At 41.8% G+C, this 12812-nt stretch overlaps 2 protein-coding genes across 2 annotated transcripts; one reads left to right on the top strand and one right to left on the bottom strand.

The window, feature by feature from the left end:
* The first annotated feature begins 649 nt into the window (after positions 1-649).
* Positions 650-3564, top strand: LOC113014824 (butyrophilin-like protein 8). The gene is made up of 2 exons (XM_026156575.1): positions 650-1140; positions 3200-3564. The coding sequence occupies exons 1-2, from the start codon at positions 1071-1073 to the stop codon at positions 3562-3564; spliced, it is 435 nt and encodes a 144-aa protein (XP_026012360.1). The 5' UTR covers positions 650-1070.
* A 2106-nt stretch (positions 3565-5670) lies between these two features.
* On the bottom strand, positions 5671-11099 carry LOC113019531 (uncharacterized). The gene is made up of 6 exons (XM_026163282.1): positions 10719-11099; positions 10463-10576; positions 9174-9306; positions 8336-8686; positions 8071-8206; positions 5671-6850 (listed from the first exon to the last, which is right to left on the bottom strand). The coding sequence occupies exons 1-6, from the start codon at positions 10957-10959 to the stop codon at positions 6098-6100; spliced, it is 1728 nt and encodes a 575-aa protein (XP_026019067.1). The 5' UTR covers positions 10960-11099; the 3' UTR covers positions 5671-6097.
* Positions 11100-12812: the final 1713 nt, after the last annotated feature.

Raw genomic sequence — 12812 nt, 5'->3', positions numbered from 1 at the left:
GTTACAGCAGCAGACAGATCCTTTTTTGAAACGTTCATTTTTTTGAATAGTATCAAATTCGGGATCATGGTTATGTTGCACATTTAGATTAAAAGAAATAGAAACCAGTGTGGCTTTGTGAGTCCGCCTTTACTTTGTATTCAACAAATATATAGACATAGTACCGTCACACAGTCTCACACAGCTTTAGGCGCACTGCAGTATGGCGAGTGGCTTGTTTACTCGCACTAAAGCTCCTCATTTCAGGAGATACTCCCTCTTGTGGTGTAACGGAGGCATAACTACTCTCACCAGCACTGTCTCATTGGAGACTAGGGCACAGATCATTTTACAACTAAAGAGAATAACATATAACAATCAGAACATTTTAACCACCTGTGTGTGTGTGTGTGTGTGTGTGTGTGTGTGTGTGTGTGTGTGTGTCTTTAGGATGAACTAGAAAATAACATAAATGTCTTTATTTATATTCTCATTTGCTTCTGTTTGTATTTCTACATTTGTTTTCCGTGGGTGGAGACAGTCTGGAGCATGACTGTCTATCAGATGAGCCATAACTGAATTCCAGTCTGATTGGTTCCGCGTGACTTCAGAAACCAGCTGGGCCAAAAGTAGCTGTCCAATCGCCCAGTATCCACGTTAGCTCCTCCTCCCAGTGCAGAAAACACCCACCACAGTCAGCTGTTGCCTCAATCGGGACTTCCCCGTCAGTGCTGCGAGTCCGCGCTGCTTCGGCTTTTCTTTATATTTTCAGATTCGGAGATTATTCTTAGATATATTTGAACTATACGAAAGGCTTTCCAATGGAACAAGACGAGCAGGTGAAGCATCTGCGTCCCACCACGGGCTATGGAGAGAGGTTCAGGCTCACCCTGACCACTCACAAGTCCTTTTTGGAACAAAGATGGCGACGTCAAATGTCATTTCGAGGCGTTGGACGTAAGGGGTGGAGCCCCGCATTGGAGGCTCCACCCCAGAATAGCACGTCACTGTGCCCTGTGACGTGCTATTCTGCCTTACCGGTGCCCAAGTGGAATTTTATGCTTCCTCGACGGATCTAATGCAAAGGAAGTATGGCTACGATGCCCTTGGTTCACGCTGCACTCCTCTCGACTGTGGTTTTTTTGGTCTCTGCGTTTAACGGTAAGTTGGGGTTATTTGTTAAGACGTTCCTCCTCGGTGCAGTCTGACATTACTATATCACTGTAGATCGGTTATACAAAATTTGTAAAAGTACACTTAAATATCGCTTCACCTATTCTGATTCAGTTACGGGTGGGAAGAACTGCACATTTAACGCATGAAGAAAGAGTGGGGTTATCACTTAGTACAAGTTCTCTTATGGCGGTTGGGCAGTGTTGGTCCGGAGGGGGTGCACTGATTGGTTGGGCATGTTAGGTGTGCGTAAATGACAAGTAAGTAGTGACCTGTGTCGTATTTTGCCTTTGTTGTGTCAGTACTGTAGTATGTTACCATTTAGGAGCTAATGTAGTCCATAGTTGGAGCGGTAGGCCACGCATGCAACGCGTGAGTTCACCCTCATTTCATATGCTAACTTATGTTGTTAGCTTGCCCCCGGTTTAGCTTTGTTGACGCATGTACGGTCGCTCGTATGTCCATAATGTCATTCCTGTGTTATCAGACCTTCTCTGTATGTGATGCTTGTGATTGTTTACTTTGAAGTAGCGGAGTTTGTAGCGAACAATTAGGTACGTGGATTAATAAAATGTAGTCTGACCGGAAGTATGGCGTCCCGCTTGCCCTTCACAATAAGTGCATTATAGCGGATTATAATGGGGGACGCTTTTATTTTGTATAACTACCGGAAGTAGTTCCTGTGTACTGACGGTTGCTTAACTTCGCGCTAATGCTATTTAGTTGCATAGTGTGAGCAGTTTGAAGTGTATTATATTTTTCTGATCTTTATATTTGATTATGTTAACTATGTTGTATTATGTTTATATTTGAGTATTTGACTTGTCTATTCTCTTTATTTATTGTTATTTCCCTTGTTTATTTCCTTTGTAGGAAACCACACACACACACCCAGACACACACTTATGTACACCCGCTGTGTTACAGCCCCAGAAATTAAGCGGTGACAATAAAGTGCCTCAAACGGAACCTCAAGCTCCCTCCTTCTTTCGTACTCTATTTGGCCTTAAGTAGTGTTCTGGCCGACACACCGGGGTGACCGTAGTGCTCAAAGACTGAATCAGTGCCACACAGGTTTATTTGCTAAATAAATCAGATTATAACCAAAAACCACAGTAACAGAACTGATTTGCAAATTTCTGAATCCCCCTGTTACTGAAAAAGATCTGTGTATTTATCTTTAGTTTTTAGTTTCAAAAGGAAATCGTGCATTATAGGAGGGGGACGCACACATTTTGGCAGATGCAGCCACACAGCCTGATAAAATCTATAGAGGGGTAAACCCAGGTTAATTCACTGGGGTGCGATGTGATGACATGCTCACGTCTGGTTTTACACTGTTATAGTATCAAAGTCTTTGTCTGAACAAACTGTTCCCGTCAGATTATTGTAGTGCACAGTTTAAGGTAAATAGTCTTCCGCACGGTACATTATAATGTCATGAAATTAGCATTAAAATGCGTTTTTTCAGCTTTTGTGATTTGTTTCAGTGACTTCAGATCAGTAACAAGTAGAGTAAAGAAACGTAGCCAGACAAGTGTCTCCTCCTCCTCTGAACGCTCTTGTGGATGGGGGAACAATTTTTGCTGGAGGTAACTACTTTGGCACAACAAATGTGAAGAAACATGCAAAAACGTACAATGAGCAGCATCTTTCAAACTTGCCCATGCCTTAATTCTCATGTGTTCTTCATAGTAGTAGCAAATGCATAAAAATAAGGCTTTTATCAAAATACTCAAAGAAGAAATTTTAGATTTTAACTGTATTTACAGAGGCTTTAGAGCTTTTCCTACTGATAAAAACCTCATGGCCGTTCATACTACACAAGGAAGTGACCACAGACTTTAATGTTGCTGGATTCTCCACATATTTAAAGTCTCCTTTGATAACACACATCACTGTGTGCTAAATTTCGGTATCCAGTGTGTGCTGTAATTCATCTATTTCCCCAGATGTCAGTCTGTTTGCAGCTCTTGATGATTAGATTGCACAAAGGAGTAAATTAGCTTTTTAATGTCTACAACCCAAACTGTGTCCTCTCATTCAGTCCAGAAAAACATCACAGCTGGACAGAACGTCACTCTGCCATGTCGAGCTCCAAACAACAACAAAACCATCACAATGGTAGAGTGGAGCAGACCTGACCTGGGATCAGAATATGTCCTTTTTTATCGCAATAAGCAGTTTGCTCCAGACAACCAGCATCCATCTTTTAAGAACCGGGTGGATCTGCAGGACAGACAGATGAAGGATGGAGACGTGTCTCTGATTCTGAAGAACGTGACGATTAATGACACTGGAACATACGAGTGTCGTGTTGTACAAAGAACAAACCGCAGGAAGAGAGCAAATTTGAAGACTTCCCCCATCAGAGTCATCAACCTTCATGTTGTTGTTCCTCCAGGTGAGTGAGTAGAGTTGAGTGTGTGTGTGATCAGAGGTGAAGCTGCTTCCTGGTTGTTGATGTTTGTTTCTAAAGATGTTGTTGATGAGACTTTGTAGAAAGCAGCTGGTCTGAGTGATGTGATCAGAGTGCAGTAGATAATGTCTGACAGCAGTTTGAAGAGGAAATGGATTCTGTTCTGTTCTTCACTCATCACCTACCTGACAGCTGACACCTCACACCTGTTTCTCACCTGCAGCTCAGACACACACAGAGGATGGAGGGAAGGAGGATGGAGGGAAGGAGGATGGAGGGAAGAAGGATGGAGGGAAGGAGGATGGAGGAGAGAAGAGTGGATCTGTTGGACTAATAGCTGGTCTGGTAGTTCCCGCTGTGCTTCTTATTGCTGTTGCTGTTTTTTTTTTTTTTATCTACATAAACCATGACAATGAGAATCAGGAATGATACTAACCTCCTGTTGAAATGTACTTGTTTGAAACATCTTACGGCTTTTCCACCTGAGTCTCCTTCTGTTGCTCCAAATTCCCAGCGTGTCACTCAGCACAGGAACAAACAGATGATGAACAGCCTCCTATTGAAATGCACCATGTTTGAAATGTCTCAGAGCAAATGAGCTCTCAGTCTCCTGGCTTTGCGCCAATTTCCCATCGTTGTCACTCAGCACAGTAAAAAAACAGATCTGAGGACGTGTTTATCATGAAAAGAGCCCAACATTTGGTTTTCAGGGTTTTTATGAAGGGGATTTATTTCTGTGAATGAAAAACCGACTGAAATCCTGGATTCTGTTCTTCACTCACCACCTTCTTCTCACCTGCACGTCCTCCAGGAGGACATGGGGGGTTTGTGGCACTGGTAGTGAGTCTGTCAGTTTTGGTGTGTTTGTTCTTGTACCTAATGATTTGATCTGTAAAAGAAGAAAAGGGAATGGTGCTGAATATGTGATTCCTGCTTCTCAGAGATCCTGTTAAAGTCTAAAGACATTGGGAGGGTTTCACACTGTTTGGAGCAGGGAAACAAGTACTAATGGTGCAATCTTTCTACGTAGCACTTTTAATTGTTATTCCTACTTTTATTTTTTCATGTCTATTTAAGTGCTATTTATGACACTATGTTTGCACTGAAGCACCGCAGCAATTTCCTAATGTTGTAAACCTGCTCAACATTTGGCAATAAACCCCTTTCTGATTCTGGTTTTGTTGTTGTTGCTGTTGTTTTTTTTTTTTTTTGTTTGTTTGTTTTTTTTTTTTGAACAACACAGTCGAGATTCACATTGTCCTCCCAGTGAACCGCAGAATCGAATGTCTGAGATCTTTCTACAGCTGAATTATGAATCTCCTGCTGCTGATCACAGAGACAGAAATCGTCTAAAAACGCACAGAGGCCACCAACACCCCACAAAGGTCCCTGACTTCACTGACAGTCTGGGGGAAAAAAGCATTTTTCTGAGGTCTGAGGTGAGGCTATCTCACATAGTTAACCTGCCAAGACCTGAACTTTTTCATGGCATTTTTAATTTCTCGTTGCTATTTGGGCTGATTGGGACCTGATGAATGTAAAAACAAAGAATTACCTGATTTCCTTTTTTTTTTCTTTCTTTATTTTTGTTTTTGAGAAAAGTGAGATCGCTTAATTATCCATGTTTCACTTATCTTAACTGCACTACTGTATAATCTATATTATTGCTAATATATATTTGTAATATCTATATCATGGCTGAAGCACTTCTGGATGGATGCAAACTGCTTTTCGTTGCCTTGTACCTGTGACATGTGCAATGACAAAGTTGAATTCTATTCTGTTCTATTTAATTCTATCCACATACGTTTGTTTGACATTTTGATAAAGTAGCAGTTTAATGTCCTCGTACATGGATATTAAGAAAATTTTGTGTTTTGGTCCAGATCAGGGGTCTGCAACCTTTCACATCCAAAGAGCCATTTGGACCCGGTTTCCACGCAAAAGAAATGAAGATAACACTGTGTATTTCTTTTTACCTTTATGCTTTGTGTGAATACTAAGGTGTGTTGCTTATGAAATCCATGAAGTGCTACAAAGAAAAATACATTTTATTTATGTAATGAACACATTTTGAACTCTTAAAGAAATATAACAAAAGGAAAGACGCCCAGCTGAACTAAAATGATCCATGTAGCAAACAATGACTGTTGTGAGCCTAAGTTGTGTGGGCATCGAAGGACTACCTAGTGCAAAGAAAGAATATACATGATACAGATGTGCATAAGCTGACTATTTCTTTTTCTACATATACCGGTGTTTGAAAAATGAACAGTGAAAGCAACAGCAAAAACAGATCCTTCAGGCTGGACTGAACAAAGTGATATTTTATTGGCAAAACTTTTAATGAATTTTTAAAAAACATTTTACTGTTGTGTGAAATCAATAAACTCTTATTTTAGCAAAATTATCAAAAACATTTTACACATTGAATGTTTGCAGAACTTATTTACATAGTAAGTATTTAAAGCTCCATGCCTAGCATAAGTTACTTGCACTGGTGTCTTGGGACAACTCCATCTCGTCTCACTTAACCCGTTTTTGAACTAATGCTGTGTTCTGGTAATTTGACAGCATACATGCTACTGCAAACAGTTGGTTGATATTGTAAACAGGTGACATGGTGATGATGCTATCAAAAAGTTTGTTCTGTTTGATCCTCCTAATGACTCGCTCCACATGTAGCCCGAGTCTGACTGTGGCCTGCGTCTCCTTAACCTGGTTCTTCTTCTTCTTCTTCTGCTTAGATAGAAAAGGGGGGCGGTACACTTTGCATTTACAACCATCTGTGATCAGGAAGCCCTTATCTACCATCACTGCCATGTCTTCAGTCAGCTTCTCAGCAATGCCTGATTGTTTGAATAGTTCCTTGTCACTAACCGAACCTGCGTACAGATCAGAGATGAATGTGACTGGACCATGTGGAGCTATGCCAACCAGGGCTTTCATCGTGCAATGGGATTTGTATGAAGAGTACGTTTCACTCTGGAGAAGTGGTGAGGATGGTGTCTGACACCTCAGCTCTGTACAGTCAAGGATCACCTGGGTGTCTGAGAAATCTTTGAATTCCTTAGGGAGGTAAGCTTGCACTTCTGCACGTGTAAGCCAAATGCACTGAGACCCCAGTGCAGTGGCAAGAAAACTTGTCCATGTTGCAATGATGCTGCTCACTGTGGACTGGTGTATGTTGAATCGATGAGCCAGGTCCCTCTCCTTCAGACCAACAGACAGGAAAACCAGGAAAAGAAAGAACTCGTCGATTGGCTGGAGCAGCTGCCTCTGAAAGGTTGAAACAAAAGGGAAAAAGTTACTCCTTAATCTATGAACTAGTACGATCATGCTTTTCTTGGCTAAATGTTTTGTAAGATAAGACAGGATAGACCCTTATTAGCCCCACACGTGGGAAATTTGTTGAGCAGAAAGTGGCAAAAATTCAGAAAAACAATGAGATAGGATAAGAATAAGACACTGTGTACAATAGAATAAAATACTTTATAGATCAGAATAAAATGTGATATTGTCAAAGTAAATGGTTGCTGGAATGGTTATGCACACCATACTGCACTGTCAGGGTTGAATTCTTTTATGTTTCTAGTAAATAAAGTTGTTTTTATTATCTTTATATACAAACGGCAAACATCATTATATGAGTTGTAGGACAAGTGTTAGGACTTGTTAAGAGTCCTACTAAGGGGCAGGTCAAATGTCAACGGCACTGCATCCATGTTTATGATTGCGTCCGGTCCGATGGAATATTCGTTTATCTTTCTTTGTGTGAATTTGCGCAAGTTTGTTATTTTCTCTGCATAGTCGGGGGGGAGTTGCTGACACACAGTCGTCCGCGCCCTGATGGACAGTCCTTTTCGTTTTTTCGTTGGCGACTATTTTGGCTTTCAGTCGGATCTGCACAGTTGAAACACCTCGCCCATTTGCTCTCTGTGTGTTCATCCAGCCTTCAATACATTTAGGCCATCTGCTCTTATTTCCTCTGAAAGCTTTTGTCGTCTTTTTGGACTGAGCCAGTTCGTCACGCTGGAGTCTCCAACGTCTCACCATTGATTCGTTTATGCCAAGGGTACGTGCAGCAGCTCTACTTCCCCTCGCTGAGAGACAAAAAGACTGCCTTTCATTGGAAAGCTGCATCATATGCATTTCTTGTGTTTACCATACTGAGGGTTTGTGAATGAAAGCTTCCTTTGCTCCTGTAATACTCCTCTTGCTAATCAAGTTTGTTTTTCGCGCTACTTCGTACGGGACTACGTTGCCTTTCGGACGGACAACATACCACTCTTGTCCCCCGATACTGTGTGTCTGATCACATGCCCTTCTGCCAGCCAACGTAGTGCCGTACAACAGCAGAACAAACAAAACAAATCCTCTGAAAGCCACAGGGTTCAAAGCTTGTGCAAAAAGTAGCGGCTTGTAGCCCAAAAATTATGCCACATAAACACAATGACATCGCACCTCTAGTTCCAACTACCAACAAAGCCATAGCCTACCGTTTGTGTGCGTGCAGGTGTCAACACTTCTTCGTCCGTGTTGGCAGCTGACTTGGCTCTTGAAGCCCGGATCATCTTATAGATGCAAGGCTCAATCAAAACCCAGAATGCCATCAAATGATCATAGCTTGGAAATCTATTCACAAGAGAGACAAACATCGTGTCAATCATTAATTAACATCACTCATGAAACATACAGTCAGCAGATAAAAAGTAAATATCTGTTGTTTTCATGAAGACTGGAAACACTTGAACTTCGATGTACCTGGTATAGAATTGGATGTCAGTGTCAGAGCCAGCAAACCGCTGTAACCCAAACTCTCGCTGGACACGTAACGCCTGTATTTCCTTCCTCAGACTCTCCACGTCTTTGGACAGGTCTTCTGCTGATGGCTCAGGGACTGAGCAGTAGTCATGATCTCCTGTAACGCTGTGCTGACCTTGATCCCCAGGATGAACTAGTTCAGGGGGTTCTCGCTCCGTTCTCTCCCAAACACTACTCTGCGTTGGTTCAACTTTATAATTATTCCACTGAAAAAGTGTCGGGACAGCACCTTTAAAAAGCCTCCTTCGACCATCAAGGGTTGTTGGTCCTGCATCCTTGGCTGCTGGGTCCCTGATAAGAGAGAAAACAAAATCATGTTCATTCTTTTTTGTTGACTTTTGTAGAAAATGGGCCATGTTTCTGGTGACAGTGGGGAAGGAAAAACTCCCTTATAACAGTCAGAATCGAGAGGGTGGGGAGGCGAGGAAGTCAGAACAAAAGGCACGCTGTGGCAAGATTAATAATAACTAATGATTCAATTCAGACAGGTGTATAAATGCACAGTGGGTGAAAATGTGATTAATAAAGAGTGCATTATGTGCTAAGGGTTTAAACAGCTCCAAGAATTAGAAGAACCTACTTAAAACAGTTTTAAAGTTAAAATCATTTCTGTGTTTATTGTAGTTTTTTTTAAGTTTTCCCACCACCTAAAGCAGGGTTAAAGTAACAGTTTCACTATCATGTAGCGTTAGTCTCACCTCACCCAGCCTCAATATGCTTACTTGACAGCACTCCTCGGTATTAAGTCACACCCAGAGGAAGACTTTGATATATTCACCTTGCAGGGATGCCTTCTGCAGATAGCTTGATTTGTGCTATCCGTTGTAGCTTTGCTGTCTGTCTTCTGTTGAACACATCCAGTCTCATTTTTCTTCTTATCTTCTCTGCAGATGCCTCCTCTGCCTTTCTGCCTACAAAATAAACATTTCATTATTTCTACTTTTGAGCTTGCTAACTAAGAAAACACGACATAAAGCCCACTCTGCATGCAGCTATGTGGTTTTCCATCATCAGAAACCACAACGATAGTCTAGTAAATAATGAAAACACTTATGTTAGAAAGCTTATATAAAAGTTGCCCGATACAAAATGATCGCTGCACAAGCGGAATACGCCGGCTGGAAGGTCCCATCTTTCAGTCTTGTTTTGCTTACTCCTCCTTCAATGGTGCTACTCAGTTTAGTTCACCTAATGCGGTAAAAGAAAGTACTTCTCTATTTTCCTCGTCTATTTGTACAACCTGGGGCGCAACAGTTATCAACAATGGTTAACGGCGTTCACCACGGCAGCCGGATGCTGCCAAAATAGCGACGCCTGGAGGGGGAGAGCCTGTGTGACGTCATCTCCTGGAGCCTGAACAGAGGTCGCTGCTCCCTGCACAGAACTACAAATACGACCAGTTTCGAAATAAGAAATCGCATCCAGTTTACTAATGGCTGGGTGCAAATCTGGCTGTTTTCAAGCCGCTAAACTGTGAGTACGTCCCAAGTTAAGTCAGCTGGAGTGCGTGGGAGTATAATAGCCAAGATAAGATAACCTTCATGTCCCACTCAAATTAGTTTTGACACAGCAGTTAGTGGACAGTGCAAAAGTTATATAACAAAAATTAGAATACAATAAGAATAAAATTCTGTACACAACTGTACAGAATAGAATAAAATAAAAATACTATATACAGTAGAATAAATAGAATAAGATATACAATAGGATAAAACAGAATACAAATTCTATGTACAACTGAGTGAAAATACAACGATGCCAGAAAGGAGTATAGCACTTAGTGTTGTTGTCCACCCTCCACCACAATTAATGTTATACATTTATCAATGAATTGCAAATATCTGGTTGTCATATTATGTGTCCATAATTGTAAAGTAGATGCAAACTACTACATTGACAATCGGGCAAGATATTACTTTAAACCCATTGTTGTCCTCCATGCACACAGGGGAAACTTTCAGCGGTTTTCACATTAAGGCCGTTTGAATCCTCAAAACTTTATGTGGCGATTGCCGGACACTAAGAGCAATTTTTAGAATTAGGGATTGGGGTTTGGGGTGTGTTTACCTCCGACTAGTGCTCTTTGTTGTTGTCCTTGCGTTCGTCGTCTTTTTTCGGAGTTCATGTGTAGCGTTGGTACCCAGTCTGGATTTGTTTGATCCATTTCATAGGCAGGCTTCCCTACAGTGGTGCGATAGAATTGCACGTGTCTGCAAAGTCACTCAATACGACGTTTGTTCGGATTGTATAACCTCCGAGTGCATCAACAATAAAAATCATTAAGCTATAAAGAGTGATGTAAACATACTACATTTTCACTTACCGGAGTGAAAATGTCGGGAGCACACCAACAGATATTTGGAGATGGAAGAGAACTGGAGATCAAGTCGTCCCACGGCTGCTATCCAGGCTAGACGCCTTCTTTTGGTAAGGTCCGCTATATGAGCTCCCTCATGCTGCTTCCAGGTGGGGAAAGAATGAAAAGATAAACCATTTCCAAGCTTCTTCCCTTGCCGGTCGTGTGATCGAACATTACAGCCGATCACGCAGCAGTTACGAACCATGGCTGATGTGTGTGCTTTCGCTCCTCTTTCGCTTGAGCCCTGAAATATGGCGCATCAGCCCAAAAGACTTTCCACGCCCACCCCGTGACATCACGCGCCCAAGCCCTGTAAGATAGTGCTGTCCTGTGTGTCGAAGCGTGTTCAGGGGAGTTTTTGGGAAGCACGTATCGAGGCTCGCTTTGATTACGTATGCAGTGACGTTCGAGGCCTCTCGGGCAGTCCGTACCACGTGACTGATTCAGGGACTGGCTCGCCGGTTCGCGCCAGATTCGAAATAAAATGGGCAGCAAAACACAGCTGATTCCCCATCGCACTGTTGTGGAATTGGACTAAGTACGTGCTACATAGTTGAGCATTTCTTCTTCGATGGAACCAGCAAGGAAGAGATTTTTTTTTAATTTAATCTCCTAATAAAGTATGCACACAGTAATAAATGTCACAAATGATAAGTACCATAATATAAATAAAACTATAGATCCTATAATCTGATTTCTGTATTTTAGTTTATTAAAAAGTGAAGCGCCACACAGTTTGTGTGATTATCCAGATGTACATAAGCATGATTACACAGTTACACAATCATACCAAAACTCTGTCCTGATAGTTTCCACTTTCTCTTTTGTATCACACATACTGAGACAATATTCGGGATAAATAACAATGAAAACAATTCATTTATTCAGTTTAGAGGTTTACACATCCCATCAAAGAGCCCGTTTCACTTGAATCGTCCACTTGATGGCGCAGTAGAGCAAATGAATCATCACAATGCTTTGACCATGAGTCGACCAGTGTGATGGAAAGCTTCAGTTCATCACGAGGCTTCATCTTATGGAACGCCAGGACTGCCATAATGAATTAATTAAATACATGACTAAATAACTGAGTATCATCCTTAAAAGTTTTAGTGTGTTTGTACAGGTGGCTACAGAACTGGATCAACATCCTCCACAAGCACAGCAGCTGGAGCCAAATGATAGATTAACATAATTGGAACTACACCCAGCCCGTGTTTTGACTGAATATTACACAGCTTCACTGAAGAACAAGCTTCGAGGGCAACCGATCTCTCCCTGAAGACAAAATGCAGTTCGAGATCAACAGCGTCAACTACAAGACTCAACAATGTGAACACACAGCAACACTGCCCTAAACCCTAAAGGGTTCAGCAGCATGTACAAATACCATGGATGGATGGAAGTATGCGCTCCCAATCACAAGCTAGGAGGTTTGCCAGCGACATCACTGTGTGTGAATGGACTTGAGAAGACTGTCTGAGTTTCACATTTGCCATACTGGGAGCTGAAAAGGCAAAGGAAGAGACTGAAAAGAGTGAAAGACAAAAGGCAAAGCTGAAGAAGAACGGCCCACTGGGCCCCTCACACGCCACAACTGTGAACTGCTGCAGATTCAGGAGAGAGACAGAAGCTGTGAGAAGTGGAGAGCATGGAGGAAAAATGAAGTCTGTTGTTGTTAATGTGAGAACACGTGAAAATTGGGTTGGAAAACTGTGGCCGGCTGTCTTGTGGAGGTTGATAAAGAGTTCGTAGGATTGCAACAAAGGTAAAAATAAAACGCACACAAACACACATAAACAGAGAAATGTGAAGGAAAGGCAGCTTTAAGGACACGCCCTGCTGAATCTGCAGCTCCACTGCACACAGCCATTAAACCTGCCTACTAACACACACATGCAATGAAGATCAGCTTGTTATCTGTCATCAGTGTTAAAATTGTGCAAATTTCACAGACACTTGTTATCAAACGCTGAGTGTATCCACTGCTGACAAATAACTCTCTAGGGTTGCAGGACAAGAGTTTAACTTTTGTGAAGGGAAAAAAAGAGATTCTGG

Source organism: Astatotilapia calliptera, chromosome 3 (assembly GCF_900246225.1).
Source record: "Astatotilapia calliptera chromosome 3, fAstCal1.2, whole genome shotgun sequence".
Classification (NCBI taxonomy): domain Eukaryota; kingdom Metazoa; phylum Chordata; class Actinopteri; order Cichliformes; family Cichlidae; genus Astatotilapia; species Astatotilapia calliptera.
The sequence above is the reverse complement of the archived record's forward strand: the minus strand, read 5'-3'. Positions and strand labels throughout refer to the sequence as shown.

What these genes read in the sequence shown, in the direction of transcription:
- LOC113019531 (XM_026163282.1), bottom strand. Translation starts at nt 10,959, where the DNA reads ATGGTTCGTAACTGCTGCGTGATCGGCTGTAATGTTCGATCACACGAC. An exon ending in ACAAAGAGCACTAGTCGGAG is followed by an intron (nt 9,307 to 10,462) that starts GTAAACACACCC and finishes TTTATTTTGTAG; the next exon opens with GCAGAAAGGCAGAGGAGGCA. An exon ending in GCAGAAGGCATCCCTGCAAG is followed by an intron (nt 8,687 to 9,173) that starts GTGAATATATCA and finishes CTCTCTTATCAG; the next exon opens with GGACCCAGCAGCCAAGGATG.
- LOC113014824 (XM_026156575.1), top strand. Translation starts at nt 1,071, where the DNA reads ATGGCTACGATGCCCTTGGTTCACGCTGCACTCCTCTCGACTGTGGTT. An exon ending in TTTGGTCTCTGCGTTTAACG is followed by an intron (nt 1,141 to 3,199) that starts GTAAGTTGGGGT and finishes CCTCTCATTCAG; the next exon opens with TCCAGAAAAACATCACAGCT.